Source organism: Plecotus auritus (assembly GCF_963455305.1).
Source record: "Plecotus auritus genome assembly, chromosome: 7".
NCBI lineage: Eukaryota > Metazoa > Chordata > Mammalia > Chiroptera > Vespertilionidae > Plecotus > Plecotus auritus.
Window position 1 is genome coordinate 13,150,167 of NC_137774.1, and position 18,343 is coordinate 13,168,509.

An 18,343-nucleotide genomic window follows, 5' to 3' on the forward strand; every position below is an offset into this window, starting at 1 on the left:
AGGAAATAATTTAATATTGCTATTTGCCCTTTCTCTATAATAGCAGTGTCAGAGATTAAAGAAAATTAATAAAATGTATATGAAAACCTTCCTCCTGTCAGAGTCTGGGGCGCACCAGACTCAAGTCCAGAGTCAAGTCCCCGCCCACCCACATGCACCTCAAAATCACATGAGACCCAGACCTGGCCAGCCCCCCATCCCATTGGGCTAGATCCAGACCCGGCCAGCCCCACCCTTGTCAAGCCCCACCGGGCAGGAGGCGTAGCCTCAGGTCCCCTGGCCTGGTGCCAGGATGGGGGGTGTGCCTTGAGGTCCCCCATCAAGCCCCGCCAGGTGGGGGACATGGACTGAGATCCCCTGTCAAGCCCCACCTGATGGGGAGCAGAGCCTGAGGTCCCCTGGCCTGGCGCTGGGGCGGGGGGAGCAGCCTGAGGTCCCCTAGTCCAGCACCAGGACGGGAAGCGCACCTGGAGGTCCCCCGTCAAGACCCGCCGGGCGGGGGGCATGGCCTCAGGTCCCCTGGCCTGGTGCTGGGGCCGGGGGTGTGGCCTGAGGTCCCCCAGCCTGACGCCAGGTTGGGGGGCACCGCCTGAGGTCCCATCAAGCCCCACAGGGGCAGGGGAGGGTGTAGCCTCAGGTCCCTGTGGACTGCTCGTGAAGGCTCCTTATGGGAACTTGGCTTCAGCTGTGGGTGCAGCCATCTTTGTGATGGAGAGATGGTCAATTTGCATATTCCCTCCTTATTAGATAGGATAAAGAATTTATACAGTGCTGAAACCGGTTTGGCTTAGTGGATAGAGCGTCGGCCTGCAGACTGAAGGGTCCCGGGTTCGATTCCGGTCAAGGGCATGTACCTTGGTTGTGGGCACATCCCCAGTGGGAGGTGTGCAGGAGGCAGCTGATCGATGTTTCTCTCTCATCGATGTTTCTAGCTCTCTATCCCTTTCCCTTCCTCTCTGTAAAATATCAATAAAATATATTTAAAAAAAAAAAAAAGAATTTATACAGCATTGCCAGTGGAAGTACAAATGGCTACAATCCCTTTAGCAGGTAATTTGGCAATATCTACCAAGATCTTAAATACATGCTTCTACCCAGCAATCCCACCTATGGGGATTATAAAACACAAGTACAAAATTATCTACTGCAGCATTGTGAGTAATAGCAAAAGACTAGGAAAAACTGAGGTGTCCCACTAATAAGGCAGATATTAATTGCAGTTGGACTATGTGATCCTGTCCACCTGCCCTTCCTCTACTATTGTGATGTATCATCTTCCCACATACCCTTGTTTTAAATTTCTCTATCTATTGGACTCTTCTTCTTCTAAGCCTACAAACAACCCAGACTCTCCCATGTTAAGAGTACTTTTCCTCCACCCTGCCAACTCAAGTTATCCCTTTCCTCTCCTCCCACTACAACACTTTTCCTGAGTAATCTATGCTTTCTATTATTTCCTTCTTTCATAATTCACATTCACTCTAGTTAATGGCCCTGCAACTCAAACTGCTCAAACCTACACCTACCAATTCAGTCCTCACTCTACTGGACTTCTCCAGACAGCTGACTCTGCTAATAAGCCCTCCATTCTAAAACTTAGCGTCCCTTGACTTCCGGGGGTGCTGTCTCTGTGGCTTCTCCTCGCCATCACTACAAAACCCCCGCCCCTGCCAATGCCTTTCTCTCTCCCTGTACATCTTCTGTCTCTCCAGTCTAGACTGCCCCCACCCACACCCCTGGAGGATGCTGCATGAGGAAGCGTCAGGCTTCCTCACCTGCTCAGACTGACACCCTATGCCTAGAGCCTTTCTTTAGGGAGACCCTCATCACCTTGGTTCAGGATCTGACACCCCTCCAGCCAGGCTGTCCCTGGGCAAGGATGTCCTTCACCCCGCCGACGTCCTGCCTACAGCAGGCTATCCTGACAAGGGTAGCCTCCTAACTTTGCTTGGGTTATGACACCTCCCCCCACCGCTTCCTGTGGACACTTACCTTACTTTACCCTACCTAGTAATTTTAGGAATGAAATGTGCAGAAAGAAAGGAAGAAGGGCAGATAATGCAATACTACACCACCTTAATAATTACAGTCTTATAATATGTCATGGTATCTAGGAGGGCAAATTCTTGTGGTTATTGCTCTTCTTCAGGACTGTTGTGGGTTATTCTTGGCCTTTTATTCTCCAATTCCTTTATTTTCATCTTGCTCATAAATATATTCAAATGGATGAACAACCCTACCTTAACATTTTTGCTCATCCCCAGCCTTAACTTTCAAAAAACATTTTAAACAGCACAGTTTTGGTCATTTTACATAAGACACTGCTTTTTACTAATTTCACAAGAAGCCCCCTACCAAAAAATTTTCTGTCAATGATGCAATATAAAACTCCTCTGCTTTTTGCCTTGAGCTGACTTCTGAACTAGACTTGAAGACCATCAACAGGGTATCAGAGGAGGCTTCATGTAAGCTGTGGCATTTAGAACGGTCTTGAAAGGGGGTATTTCTAGACTGGTGGTAATCTAAGCAGGATACAAATATTTATGTGAGAAACCCATAAAGAAAAGCAAGTTCAGGGAAGGAGTCAAGGTTGGAGATTCAACTTTTTGAACATGGATGTGTGGGTGGGTGGCATTTATAGATATGGAACTTAAGTGACCCAGATTAGGTAGAGAGGAAGGCTGAGCTGTAAGCCCTGGGAATTCCAACGTTTAGAGGTCTCAAACCAGCAATGGGGAAGGAGCAGCAAGGAGTAGCGTCCTGTGAGCAGAGTCGATAAAAGCATTTCAAAAAGCAGAGTATTCAAATGTGTCAAATGGTGCTACAACGTAGGGTAAGAATTTTTAACTTTCCATTAGATTTATAAAGGTGATGTTTTGGGGGAACCCTGAGAAAAGGGATGTCGGTGCACTAGGTAAGACTGGCAGTCTCAGAAGTAGGGTGAAGATAAAACAATTGTTCCTCAAATGTGCCAGTCTGTCCCCACCACAGAGCCCTCATAGATGCTATTTGATTATCCTGAAACACTCATTCATCCAGACATTTCCATGTAGGTACACATCCCTCAGGTCAATGTACCCGTCACCTCCTCCAAGAGGCCTTCCCTCACCATCCTAAAATAAGCACCCCTCCTAATTACTCTCTATCCCCTTACCTTGCTTTCTTTTAATAGTATATAACAATACTTGAAATCCTATTATTTCATTTATTTACTTGTTTGTATATGATAAATGACAGAATAGTATGTAGAAATACTTCTTTTTAAGAACAATGTGCACATTTCTCTAAGTGTATTATTCCTGGCAGATTTTCCAATACCTGAAGATATAACCTTATTGACTACAAATCTCTTACAGTGAGAAATTTTCGATATAGCAACAGATAAGGTCTATCACTTTACAATCACTGGCAAGTCCCTTTGACTGCCATTCTTCTGTCACAAGGTTTCCCACAGTTCTGTTTTTTTAGTTATAACCCATCATGTGGTTTTTCTCACAGAGTATTTTCATCTTAACCTTAATTCACAGAAAAAAAATGTGCTGGTAAAATTAATATTAATTATAATTCCTACCTGGCATGCTCTAAATATACCTAGTCATTTCCCAAGTTCTCAGGGAGAAATGAAAGTCAGCAATTACTTTAGAGATAGTCTAGTCTAGTTTCCGTCATGCACGGGAACCAAGACTAGTGGGTACATGCAACACAGTCCACAGGTGAACTCTAAACTGACTCCCAGCCTTTCACAAAGTTAGAGAAAAAGACATCTGGTTAATAACAGGGCTTGGGTAAATAATATAATATGTCTTAGTAGACATACTTGAAAAAGTCTATTTTTAAAAAAAGTCTATTTAAAAAAAAACATTTATATATATATATATATATATATATATATGTTTTTATTGATTTTTAGAGAGAGAGGAAGGGAGAGAGATATAAACATCAATGATAAGAGAGAATCATCGCTCAGCCTCCTCCTGCAAGCCCCCTACTGGGTATTGATCCCACAACTCATGCATGTGCCCTGACCAGGAATCGAACCAGTGACCTCTTGGTTCAGGGGTTGACACTCAACCACTGAGCCACACCGGCGACAAAGTAGACTTTTGCCATTTTTTAATGCACCACTCCGGTCCTGGAAATCCCTATCTGTTGAGGCTTTATCTCGTTTAGTGGCTCAAAGTAGAGTGAGACAGGACTTTAATTTAAAAACTCTCTGAGGAGTACTTGCCTTAGTATCTCTGGGAGGACACACAAAACTTAAGCTTATGCTTAAGTCCATATTAATATTCTGTTAATCAGTTTATAACTTGCCAGTAAAGTTCTGTTATGGCCTGTCACTGGATTAAAACAAGAGAATTATAACAATCCTCTCTTAAGGTGCCATTTTGACAGTAATTAGAATATTGCTACCATGTGACACACATTTTTTATGTACTAAAAGTATCCCTCCTACTTAATTTTGTTTTAGGATAGGGACACAGCAAGTAGGCGATGGAGGGATGGGTGTTTGGGAAGATCTATTAATCCTACAGGCAGGGTAAAAAAGCCAGTGTGGCCGTAGGAGTAAGAATGAGAGTTCCCTGCTGGCATCACTGTGGACTGGTATCAGACAAGTGGGCTGATACTGAGCAGCTGCATGATCAGATTCTAATAAAATAAGCAACAAGCAAAAGGGGAAAAGATGTGGTCAGTCAATGTTAAAAATAGTTTTCAGGGAAAGAAAAGCTATCAAATATTGATTGGCTGCTTAAGTGTTTTGAGCACATTTCAAAGGTCAACGGTATGATTCTAAATGCCTCCACCTTCTAGAACTGAGAAACAGGCCATTTGTATTAGTCTACAAGTCTTTCTAGCAACTAAAAGAAATAGTTCATTCAACAAACGTGTTCTAATTGGTCACTATGGGCCCGGCACTTTTCTAAGTGGTAGGAATATAGCAGTAAATAAACTGCATGGATTTTATGTTCTTAGTGGAGAGAAACAAAGTTAATAACTAAATGCCAACTTCAAGTACTTAAGAGTTATGATAGGTAATTTGGAAAAAAAAGAGAGTAGGAAAAGGAGATAAGATGTAAATAACTCATGTGTGTTCATTGTACGTGGCCTGTTTGCGTTATGACAGAGTAGATTTTATAATGTAACAATATTCTTTTATAACTAACATTCCCTATATATGTATATAAATATTCCATGTTATAAGATATAGATTACAGCTTTAATATTTTTAAAACTAATTATTAGTATATCTCCACTCCTAGAGTACATTATTTGTATATTACACTATATAATATATACTATATATATAATATATGTAACTTATTGATGACAAGTTCTTGGTCAAGAATATAACCTATAATAAATGTAACACCAGGCTTTTAAGTGAAACACAATGTACTTTTGGGTATTTCTTTATGAAGGGTTTTGAGGAAGGAGCCAGTTTTTAAAAAGTGAAACCCTACTGAATTGTAAACCAAGGATTTCAGGTGGCAATGATTTTCAATTCTAAAAAACAAAATTAAGTTCACTAGTCACCCCATCCTAAATTCATATAACGTAGCCTAAATCAAATAGAAATGTTGGTCATTAGTATCACTAACAACTTGAAAAAGAATAGTAAAAACTAAAACTCTTTGGGAAGAGCTCATTTCCAAAAAAAGAAAAGACATTAGTTTTACAACTAAAATGTATAAACCATTTCATTTTAGTATGTTTTGGTTGTCTAGTACTTCCATTTTTACTCATAAAATATAAACTGAAGTTTTCAGCAGAATAAAGCTTACCTTCAGGCTGGTATGAGAACGTGGCTGACTTAATTCCTGAAATTTCCATTGCTCCGATCCAGGGGTCTCCCCACCTTTCTGAGTGTCAGGTGGAAGCAATCCGTCTCCCGCAGGTAGAGGGAAAAGCCCTAGTGATATAGGGCGCTCTTTTCTATATGGAGAGGGGAGAAAAAATTAAGCCTTCATTCATTTTTAAAAATTCTTTATTCATCATGACTGTAAGTAATACTCCTGGGCAGTTATTGCTTTAGAATCATTACTCTTAAATAATATTGTCTGCCTATCTGAACAAACAGATTTACCAAGAAAAAATATAGGTCCACAGAAGTTTAAATTAGCCCAAAGAAATCCACTAAGAAAAGCAGTAAGAAATGGTTCAGGAAATTTTATAAAGTACTGATGAGTTCCTGGCCCAGAAAGCAGTCGGGGGTCTGCTTTCACAGAGAGAACAACTGCTAAGTTTTCACTCATGCTTAGGTTCACCCTAGAGAAACTTGTAACCTCCTCCTTTGGAAGCGATCCCAACCTCTGCTTCTAGACTTCGCAAGTCCTCACACTAACCCCAAGATGTTTACCCAACTTTCTTCAGGGTATTCCTTTCCTGCCTAAAGGAAAATCAACATATGATCTAAATCAGGGCTACTGATTAAACAGTAAAAAGAGCTAAAAAGAGTTTTATCCCATAAAGCAAGAACAGGACGAATGTATGAGTTTCTTTCAATCACAGTACATATGAAAAAAAACCATTGTCAGTTTTTCCAAACAAGGGAGCCAAAAAATTCTATGAAAGACTGTTGAGTTTCCATTGCTTTGTGGGAAATTTCAATGAACAAGGGTTACAATTTCAATAATAATAGAATTGCAACAAGAAACCTGTCCTTTGCTGATGCATAGAAGATTCGAAATCAAAGGGATTTGGAAACAACCCTACCACAAGGTTATCCTAGGTCACTAACTCAAAAGTTATAATGTGACACACTCATTGAGTGGAAACCAACTCAAAAGTGTGGAAACCGGCAAGAAATGAGACACTAAAAGTTTGGAGCTCTACCTCTACTACTAGGACTGAATATAACTTAGAATAGAAACACTGAGGTTATAAATAAAAGTGGCAAAATATTTGGTTTTGCTAAATAAGTATTTTATTCTGTAAATTCATTTTTATACAACTTAAGCCACTTTTGAAATGTGCCCTCACTTAACACAAAGGGTTTTGCTAATGGCAATCAGAAAAAGATTTATAAAACTGTCAGAAAACTTTAAGAAAGTTTAAAAATTTTTAAGAAAGATTAAGTGAAGCAAAAGGGTCCAGAGACTGCATTTTTAAAAAATATATATTTTATTGATTTTTTACAGAGAGGAAGGGAGAGAGATAGAGATCATTGATCAGCTGCCTCCTGCACACCCCCTACTGGGGATGTGCCCGCAACCAAGGTACATGCCCTTGACGGGAATCGAACCTGGGACCCTTCAGTTTGTAGGCTGACGCTCTACCCACTAAGCCCAACTGGTTAGGGTCAGAGACTGCATTTTATTAAGGTTGTATGCACAAGAAAATAAATTAGGACTTTATCAGTTAGAGTTAACTATTCACTTCTTCACACTCAGGCTACTTTTTCTGTTTAATTTGGGAGGAAAATTCAAATGCAGGTAGTACACAATGAAGTACTAGATAATAATTAATGCCAAACCCAAGTTTGTGACAATGAGCCACCAAAATAACCAAATGACAAAAATTAAAGTAACTCGTCTACTATTCTGTTTATACTAGTTATTCCCAAATGCTGGTTCAGCAATAAAGTTTTCATAATTTCACTGCAAAAATGGGCATTTATATCCTTAATGGATAACATAGTACATCCTTTACACATATTCATTTCCATATATCATAGAATCGGTTCTTTCTTGAGAATGACCCTTTTCTACATCTCTGCTTCTTTGATTTTAAAATGCTTTTTCTTTCATCAAATGATAATGACCGTAACTGGAAAGTGATTTTTTTTTTAATGTCCATATTTGGCAAACAACAAGTTGTTGGCTTGATGTTCATCCCTCAACATCAAGTTGAGGAATAATTTAAAGTTCTAACAGCTACTAGATGACTTTTTTTAAACATATCTTAATGACATGAACAAAAAACTGACCGGGAATTTAATAGATGGAATTTAATAGAAAGCTCTCTAACCCAAAATGCAAAGACAACCAGGAAGATATTCCAGACATCATGTAAACCCATCAAACTGCTAACAGAAATCAAAATACAGGCCAGTCATCAGAATTATCTTCTATATGAATGACAACATATTTTCACACATATCAAATACTACTGAAAAAGTGTAAAACTACTGGGGGAAGGAGTCTGCTAGGCATACAAATGTTACTTTCCTACTCCTGTTAATTACAAGAATTATTCACACCTCTTTATCTTGATTTTATTAATCATTCAGATACTCTTCTATAGGGAGGGAACTTCCTTCAGAGATCGGTAGCTATCTGTCATTATCTGTCAAGAGGGTCAATGATGCTCTGGGTTACATTGTGCCAACTCTTGAAAAATAATCTTACTACATATATCTTCTCTCCTCCTTTTACTGATAAATTACGTAAGAGTTAGGGGGAGGGAGAAGGCATGTAATTAATTATGCAAGCCAGTTAGAATCCTACTTTTGAGAAGAAACCCCAAAAGGTGAACATTAGTTCTGTACTATGTTGGTATGCATGTTTAGTACTCTATGTATTAAATGCTTCCGTAAAATTCGCAGAAGAAACTATAGAATGGAACACATGTGGGAAAGTATCAAAGAGGCAGATTTAAACCTAAGATGTTTTTATTGTCTAAAAACAGTTATCAACTATCATAAATCCTTATCTTCTTTTTAAACTGACTTAGATCAATATATCCATTTTTAGTTGTTTACTGAAATGTTACCTTACATGCATAAATCACACATATTCTTCAGTTATGTTAACATTTAAAATAAATAATCATTAATAAAATCTACTATATATATAAAGGGCAGTAAAGAAAAAGATTACATTTGTTCATTGCCATGTGGCAAGCACTGAAATGGATGATTTATTTACATTATCGATTAATCCTCACAAAGAAATAGGGATTACTTTCCCAGTTTCCAGATTAGGAAAAGTAATGCCCAGAAACTTTAGACACTAGTAATTGGCACAGATAGGATTCAAAGTCACACCTGTTTGACTCCAAGGCTCATGTACTTTCCTTGGAATTACCTGCCTTCTTGACAATTTAATCTTCATATTGAAGACTTTGATATTTTTATTCAGATTAACAGCAACTTTTGTATCAAGGAACTTTTCAATTTAATCATGTTATTTGGTCAATAAGATGGCTGGAGCTAAAATAGTTCTGCTAATAAGGGGGAACATATAAGTATAAATATTATTTACTTGTTTAATTTATTATATCTTGCAACTGATCAAGTATAAAATAATTATTTCACCTGATTTTTAAAACCACCCTAATGGGGTAAAAACCTCCAAGGAGGAAACTCTGGAACAAAGAAATTAAGCAATTTGCCAAAGGTCTAACAGCTAACAGCACGTGACGGAACATGTGTATCCAACTCCAAACCTCTTACCCTCCGCACAGCACAGCACTGACTTCTCAGACAGAATGGAAACCTGAGACAGCCTTTAAAATCAATCTCATTTTAATATTCTACATATTCTTGAGTTAAGGTGTATTTAAGTTCCTAAAAGCCTATATATACATAAACACACATACAAATCTTTTATATACTAAAATATACACAAGTAATGAGATTGCTCCTCGTTTTTATAAAATCAGGAAAAGAAATAAATGATCAACCATAAAATTCAATTTCTGGGTCTAAAGCTAATGTTGAACATGAATTGACCTGTGAATTAAAAAGAACACATAGAAGGAATTTACACTTTAATTCTTCTTAATTTATCTAAATCCACAATTAGGAGTTAAGTGTTTTAAACATTTAAATAATAAAAGCTATGCACTATGAACCTTCATTTAAAACCATAGGCAAAGTAGAAAGCTGAACAAGTCAGATAGTTTTAGTTTAATGAGTTAGAAACAAAAGAAACCAAAACCTTACATCTTTAGAACGTAGAAGATGGTTCTTATAGGGGGCAAGTAGAGTGAACAGCAGAAAAGCAAAAGAGATTAATGACTGCCCCCACAAGCAGGCATGAATATTTGTCACCCAAGTCCACAAATAAAGGGCAACATCTGACTAAACAATAGTGAATAGGCTTTGTAAAGCTTTCACAACTTTGATGTGTAGATAATGGAGGAAAATGCATTTCTTGCCCTAAATGGTTTATATCCTTTCACTTTAAAATACAATTTTGAAGGAAAATTAATTTAAAGTGTCAGTTCTCATGAGCTGCTATCAAAATTTGCAAAAATAATGACTGAACCTCTATCAGTTAAAGGAAAATTGAAACAAAATAAACAACTACGGCCTGTGTCTAATAGACTGCAAGTCCCAGAATGAAAGATATTTGCCCCTAAATGCTCAGGTGCTAAGCCAGAGGTTGTATGAACTTGGACTGGAACTCGACTTCTGCTGCTTAAAGCAAAACCACACTGACCTTGCACTTGTAGGTTAAGTACAATACGAAAACCCCTTTCCTAAGTCCAACGTTTCCAAACACAAAGCAGCATCCCTCAGTGATGGCCTACGAATGAATACAAATAAAAATAGAAATCCTCCCTTCAGGCCATTTTCCATTGTTTCAATCTGCAACAGAAATGGTTACAAAGCAGACCCATGAAGCAAAAAAAATTGAGAAAAAACAACTAAACAGGAGCTGCTGAGAGAGACTGGAGTACCTGAGTATCCTTGGTAGGTTCTGCGTCAGAGCTGGCACACCGGTAGAAATAGAAAAGTGCACAAGCAGCAAAACAGAGAGAGATACTAAGATAGCAGAATTAATGACCACCGCCCCGCCAACAAAGCCAAACACAAACAGCAGCATGCATCCAGGACTCATGGCGCTGTGCTGGCATGGTGAAACGCCCGAACCAGGAGGCCTACACAGGGGGCCAAGGAGTATCTTTGTAGTGAGGATCTGTCATTCAGCTGCTGCCACGAAAACAATGCCATCAGCAGCAGCTTTCCACTCCATCCTGCAGCAGCTCCGAAGCGATGACGTCAACCCGTTCTCCCCACCTCAAAACCAGAGAGCTGCTGTTCCTAGCATTTATGCAGCTATCCTGAGCGACAGGCAGCCTATTAACTACGTTCATCTCCACCAAGAGTCCTGGCTTAGCTCATTGGCTACAATGCTTGGAGATCTACATAATTTATTCACACTCCTACATCAAACAGAAGTCTCACTAGCTAACCCTTTCAAACGTGCCTCTCTCTAACAAAAAGGACTTTAAACCAGGATTGGAAAATTTTCAGCGTTCTCACAAATCAGAAAAATTTAAACCTTCTGTAATATACATTATTAGAAAGCAATCAAAATATCTCGACATGCTGCTTATATGAAATGGCTCACAATTTACCTCTGAAATAATGAAAGCTGTTTCTGTTTTTCGATGCTCTTCTTTCCTATCGCATTCCAACCACAGTAAGAGAGCTTTTGAAACAGCCTAACTATTGTTCCAGGATTAAAGAACAGAGAGAAACAGACATAGACAAGTTATTTCGCTTTTTTCTCAAGGAAAAACGTATAATACAGCTTACCTAATTCTACTATGAACTGCAGATTCTAGTTGTTCACTCACTGAGAGCTGATGAAGTTTTGTCCTTTCTAAGTGTTCCATATAATTATGGATCATCTGTTTTGAAGAAAAAAATACACAAAAATTTAAAAATAATACTTGAAATAAAACAAAAAGAACACTTTTTTATACATTTCTTATTTATCAGATTATCCATAATTCCCTATAAAAGAATATTAGGATGAAAAAATGGGGGGGGGGCTCATGAAGGAGGTGGAAGAGGGCAAATGGGGAATAAATGGGAAGGAAAAGAGACTTTACTTTGGGTGATGGGTGCACGATGCAGTATGCAGATGTTTGAAGCCTGTATGGTGTGGTTAACCAATGTCACCTCAATAAAAATTTTCTGAATGGCAAAGGAATATGCAAATGCTACATTTAAGGATGCTGGTAGCCATAAAAGTAGCCAACATATTGCTTAGCAAAAAGCTATTTTTTTACACTGTGGTGCTATTAAATGATACAATTTTGACGTAAGTAGCAGAAATTAGGATATAGACACTGGGGAGGAGATGATATGAGATAAGAGGTAAAATAAATAATAGAGGGCATCTGAGAAGTCAATTCAGCAAAATGGGAAACAACAAAGAAATTAACATAACACTTTAGAAGAAATTGACAAGGAGAAAATCTGAGATGTCCTCAGAAGAGCTTTTAGCCGTGAAAGTTTTTTGTTTAACAAAACCATACCCTATGTGGTGATTCTCTTTTACAAAGGATTCAGAGTATGAATCACTCCACTTAATTAGGTAATTAAATTAAATGCCAATGTTTTTATTTCTTATTTCTACATATTTAGTTGAAAGAATGCTAATATATTTTCTCCTTTGATTGCTAATTTACTGGTATAATTATAACAACAGCACATTAAAACAAATAAAAAATCAGAGCACTGTGATTTTGTGTCTTGGATATACAGGCTGAATATGGAAGTGAAAGCTTCAAGAATATCAAGTGTATAAGCTGCCAAGAAATGCTATAGTCCTATTTAATTCTTGATAATCTATAGTTCCATCTTTAAGAAACCTAAATCTGGCATTAGAATATGTAAAATGCAACGAATTTCAATCATAAAATCAAAAAGGCTATTCTAGATACTAACATGATATAAGAAAAATTATTTTTAAAAATAACAAGAGGTATGTCAGCAATTTAAAGGGATGTAAATATTAAGAGTAGGGCATAAAAAAAGGTTGATATCTTTCCTGGGAATATTCCCTGGATTCTTAAAACTGTAGCATAAAATATCTTTGGAAATTTCTAAACTTCAGTGGTATGAAGGTGGGTTTCAACCTTAGTAATTTAAATATTCATTATAACATATTATAAAGAAAACTATTGAAAGAAAAAAAATTTAACAAAATTTGTTTTTTAATTTTAAAACCTGCTTTTGTTGTAAAAATTTTACTTGGTGTTCATGTACCATCATTATATATAAATCAATTTGAAAACAGTAAACTCTGATGCATGAATTAAGATGAGTAATTCTATTGAATCAAACATAAAATAATCAAGTTTTTCCCCACTAAGACTAACCCAGACAAAAAATCAGTCAGGCAAAGAAAAATTAATATAAAATTGCATGACTATGGCATGTCAAAGTATTTTTCAACTTTTAAATTTATACACTTATTTTAAATTTACAGATTTTCTCTTTACCACCACATAAAGAACAGTTTTACAAAAATACAGGTTTTGTCTTTGTGTTAGCAAGCCAGAAATAATGAGCTGTTTTCTTCTTGTATCTGAAAGAACTTTAAGGAACAAAATTTAAGTGAGACTAATATAACAAAGTGATGTTTGGGCCAAATAGATAACAATTTACATCTTCAAAAGCCTAAGTTGAATTGTTTTATACTGGATAGTAATCATATAAAATTGATTAGTTCAAATGGAAGAATCTAAGTTTCTTTAAGCAATTCAGATTCATTGATCAAGTATGTTCTAACTGCCATTAGCTGGTTGGCTTTGGGAACAGAATTCAGGTCCCTCTGACTCAGTCAACTGAGCAGGTAAGCATTATAGGACTCACGCTGTGTCTGGCCTTTTAGTCTATTCTGTAGGCAGGCAATAAGCTCACTGTCCTTTCTTCCTCACACCCACAAAAACCCCAACCTTTAAGCATTTCCTGACGTCTGAAATAAAATATGCACTAATTCTATAAATGCACAAGAGTAGAAAAAAACAAATTATACAATAAAAAAATAAATTTTAATTATAGGGCTTCACAATGTAGCTCTGGTCTTTAAAAATCATGAGTGGGAGGGCTAGATCAGTGGTGCTAGATAGAAGAGAGAGGTAAGAGGAAAATGGGATATGCACAGGCAAGCAACTACTGGGTCCACCAGCCCCATCCCTGCTGATCTCAGGTATGCTCATTTATTCACGCAGAGTCAGGTGTCAATTCCAAAACCCAAAGCTAGAGTCATGAAGAAAGATTCCAAACCCACCGTCTGGAAAATCCCAATCCCCTCCCACCTGGAAAAATCTTCACAGCAGAGGTGGACTATCAGCTTTAACTAAAATGGGAAAGCAAGGCAATAGTGAGGTTTTGGAAACAGTAGCATGGATCTCTTTCATCATGTTGACCTTGAATCTTTCCATATGCAGCCCAAGAATCATATATCTGTATCTGCAGAGTCACTCTTCTTAAAGTTGTTGAGATATCATAAAGCAAAGAATCACAGAAAAATTTCTAGTGCATTTAATATCCATGTATTCCACGACCTAAAAGCGTTACTGAAAATTCAGGCAATGGAATCAGACAGCCGAGGTTCAAATCCAGTCACATCCTAGCATGGGGTTTGGGACAAATCATATTCTCTTTCTAAACTTCACTGTGTACAATGGGTTTGGTCAGAGGATAAAATGAGAATGCATTTAAACACTCCCTGATGTAAGACCAGGGTTCAAGTTTTCGGTGAATAATACTAAGAGTACCAGGTGTACTGGTTAATAATGCGGATTTTGTAATCAAAGAAAACACGGTAATTTCAAGAGAAACATCAAAAGTGCTTTATTCAAAGTAATGTCCATCGCTAGCTACACATTTCCCCCATTTTCAGGTAATTTGTAGATACCGTCCCAATAAACTTTTCTTGTTTTGAGGCAAACCATTCAGAGACCCAATTTTCCACTTCTTCATATGTTTTGAAATGCTGCTCAGAAAGTGCATGTGCCATTGATCGGAACAAGTGGTAATCTGAAGATCTGGTGAATTCAGCAGGTGGATTAATACTTCCCAGGCAAGATCTTTTAACATGTCTTTAACTGGTTTCAAAGTGTGTGATGTTGTGTCTTCATGAAGCAAAATTACTTTGCCGTGTCTTCTGGCACATTCTGGTTGTTTCACGATCAAAGCATGATTCACATTGATTATTTGTTGTCGGCAGCGATCAGTATTAACGGTTTCACCTGGTTTTAGAAGCTCATAATACACCACACCTTCCTGATCCCACCAAACGCAGAGCATTGTCTTCTTTCTGAAGGAATTTGGCCTTGCAGTCGTTGTTGATGGTTGACCTGCATCAACCCATGATTTTGTGTGTTTGGGATTCTCAAAATAAAACACTTTTCATCGCCAGTCACAATTTGATGCAAAAAAGAATTTCTTTCGGGCCGTTGAAGCAACATTTTGCTGATGACTTCTCGGTTTTCCATTTGTCTTTCGTTTAGTTGATGTGGCACCCATTTTCCTTCCTTTAAAATCTTCCCCATTGCTTGTAAATGATCAAAAATTATTTGCTGAGCAATGTTGAATCTTTCTGCAAGTTGTTTTTGAGTTTGACACGCATCTTCATCCAATAATGCTTGTAATTGTTGGTCTTCAAACTTTTTCGGTTGACCTGAATGTTCTTTGTCTTTCACATCGAAATCATCACTTTTAAAGCATTTAAACCAGCGCTCACTAGTATCTTGAGATAAAGCATGTTCACCATAAGCTTCCTGAAGTATACGATAACTTTTTCTTCAAAATAAAGTAATGAATTAAAACTTTCCACAAGTGCTTTTTTTGGGGCATGAAATCGAACATTTTTAAGCGTAAAAATATCTATGATGTTATCACCTTCAGAAAATTTGACATATGAAGTTTTGAAGCTTGCTGTCAATACAACAAAATAGCATAAATATCAAATCGCATATATATCAACAGATGTGTAACTTCATCTATTAAAAAATCCGCATTATTACTGGTACAGCTGGTATGTACACGTGGTCATGTGCCTCACAATTACTTGATGTTTATATTTCCTACACGGCCCTCTTCTTTAAGCATGTGTTCTTGTAAACAAATTCAGTAATGTGCACAAAATTTTGGACTAGACTAGAGAACAAGTTATTCACTCACCAAAAAAGCCATAGATTTCCCCTAAACAGCAAAAAGTGATATTTAAACATTTTTGTGCCTATTTTGAAAGCTTACCTCAGTTGGTAATAATCATGAAAAAAAGGAGGTTAAATCCTTTCCCTGAAGGTTTCCAGAATTTACCTTAAGGACACCTGGTTCATTAATATTGGGTAGCTATTTATAATTGCTAATTGAATATTTCTCCTACAGATGTATCAACACAGAAAAATGGGGACTAGAGTGGAACAAGTCCACATTTCAAAGCAGCTGCCTCTTTGTTACATAAACCTTCCTAGAGGCAGAGCAAAGTAGAGAGAGCCTACTAGTATTAGGGCAGAGGACAAGCTGCTTTGCCAGAGGGAGGGGCCGGGTGAAAAGGCTGCCCTGCTTCATGTGAAATCAGCTTTGCTTACTGCCCAGGCCAGCTCTCTGAATTGGTATTTAAGATTTCTCCTGAGATCTTTTTTCTTCCTCGACTGTCCTTCTCTGAAGGAACAGGACAGAAAAATTATTATAGCTTTTTATTTCAAGGTGTCAGGTTTTTCTGTAGCAACATCACCTTTACTAAATAAACTAGAGGTCCGGTGCACGAAATTCGTGCACAGGGGTCCCTCAGCCCAACCTGCACCCTCTACAATCCAGGAGCTCTCAGGGGATGTCCTACTGATGGCTTAGGCCCACTCCCGTGGTTCTCTGCTCTCTGCGGGGCCTGGGGGTTTCGCTGCAGCCATTGAGATGAAGCCCCTATGCTGTGTCTGGGGGCGGATCCAGCCTCGTTGCTTAGTCCCCGAGAACCCCCGTGGGGCTGACAGGCCCAGACGCTGCAGCACCCGTGGAGCAGGGAGGCTGGATCCGCCCCCTCCGGCGGCAGATCCAGCCTCGCTGCTCTGGCGGACAGGCCCGGACACTCCAGCAGCGGGGCTGAGGGGACTGAGCGCCGCCATCTTGTGGCTATGGGGACTGCCATTTTGTGGCAGAATGACGGTTAATTTGCATATTACTCTTTTATTAGATAGGATATGTGAGAAAAAATATGAAATTTCACTTTACAGTGATTTTTCAAGAGTGCATGTATTTTAAGCATGCTTCAATTTAACACATCCTAATTTAATAATCTTCCATTATTACAAAGGTTAGAACTTCAATGAAAAATACCAAAAGGATTATTCATCACTATCAATTATTTCTGGTACATAAACATATTCCTGCTTATAATTATGGCATTGATAAGCACTACATACAGGCATTGTTCAGTCACTGAAATGAATGATGTAAAAAGAACCAACAGTCCTAGCCCACTGGCTCAGTGAATAGAGTGCCAGCCCACGGACTGAAGGGTCCCAGGTTCAATTCAGGTCAAGGGCATATACCTCATGTGTAGGCTCCATCCAGGCCCTAGTTGGGGTATGTGGGAGGAAACCAATCCATGTGTCTCTTTCACATGGATGTTTCTCTCTCTCTGTCTCTCCCCCTCCCTTCTACTCTCTCTAAAAAATCAATGAAAAAATATCCTCAGGTGTGGTTTAACAACATAAAATTAAAAAAGAACCAACAATAGGCCTTTACCAATCAATTGTTTTTTAAGTCTTGATATCCATCAAGTGCCATCTCATTAAAATGTGGACATTTTTTTCATACCAAAAAGGCTGCTGGGAAGCTGTTCTTGTCTTCCCGGAGCTCTATGGTTCCAGCCTCCTGTGGCCAGACTTTTCCCTCTGCCACTGAATTCCAATTCTGTGACACTTCATGCTTCGTGTGTGGCTATATAAGCTCAGATAGTAATAATCCAAACTTATGTGCCAGGAAGAAATTCAGACCCCTCTCCAAGAAAGCGTTAAGCACATTCTTCCAAAGTAAATGAAACTGAGTGCAGTGGGTTTTATCTTCCTAAAACAACAATCTATAGGTCTCTGCCAGAGGCAGGATAAGAGATTACACTAACTGGTGACAGAAAAATGGAAGCGGAAACCATCTGTACCATGGGAGAGGTTGGACTAGAAAGGGAAAAAGAGAAATTCTTATTTTTTTCCTTAAACAAATATGAAAATTCTGTATGTTTAGGTATGTGACCCTCAGACTGATCATGATACACCAGAAATGATTTTCACATTAAGGAGATACAAACAAAAGCAACAAATAAAAGGCTGACAATCATAAAAAGAAGGTTAAAAAAACAAACCTCAAGTACATTTCCTAATTTGCTTTGGAGAGATTATGTGCTTGGGTTGTTACTTTAAAATACTACAAGTTATTAAAACTGTAATTTTAAATATATAAGTGCTATATTTCATGCAGAAAACCTGTTTTTAGAGTCATTTCCATTTAATACATTATAATTTGTGTTTGTTATTTGTTATAAGCTTAATGCAAATAAATCCTTTGTACTGGATTATAACTGTAGAGACTCCTACACATAATTTACCAATCCATCATTTCTCAACTGTTAACAGAATAAATTAAATCAATTTTCTC

General features: G+C 38.1%; 1 protein-coding gene across 19 annotated transcripts in view; it reads right to left on the reverse strand.

Moving 5' to 3' along the window:
• SPAG9 (sperm associated antigen 9) overlaps positions 1 to 18,343 on the reverse strand; it is a 110,497-nt gene that overhangs the window by 52,448 nt on the left and 39,706 nt on the right. For 13 of the 19 annotated variants that reach the window (XM_080677545.1, XM_080677557.1, XM_080677556.1 and 10 more), the window contains 2 exons: positions 11,486 to 11,580; positions 5,781 to 5,931 (listed from right to left, as the gene is read on the reverse strand). In XM_080677545.1, the coding sequence (XP_080533671.1) occupies positions 5,781 to 5,931; positions 11,486 to 11,580 (246 nt within the window). Of the gene's footprint in view, positions 1 to 5,780; positions 5,932 to 10,623; positions 11,067 to 11,485; positions 11,581 to 18,343 lie in introns of those variants that run through there. The other 6 variants (XM_080677551.1, XM_080677548.1, XM_080677547.1 and 3 more) reach the window with 2 other exon arrangements.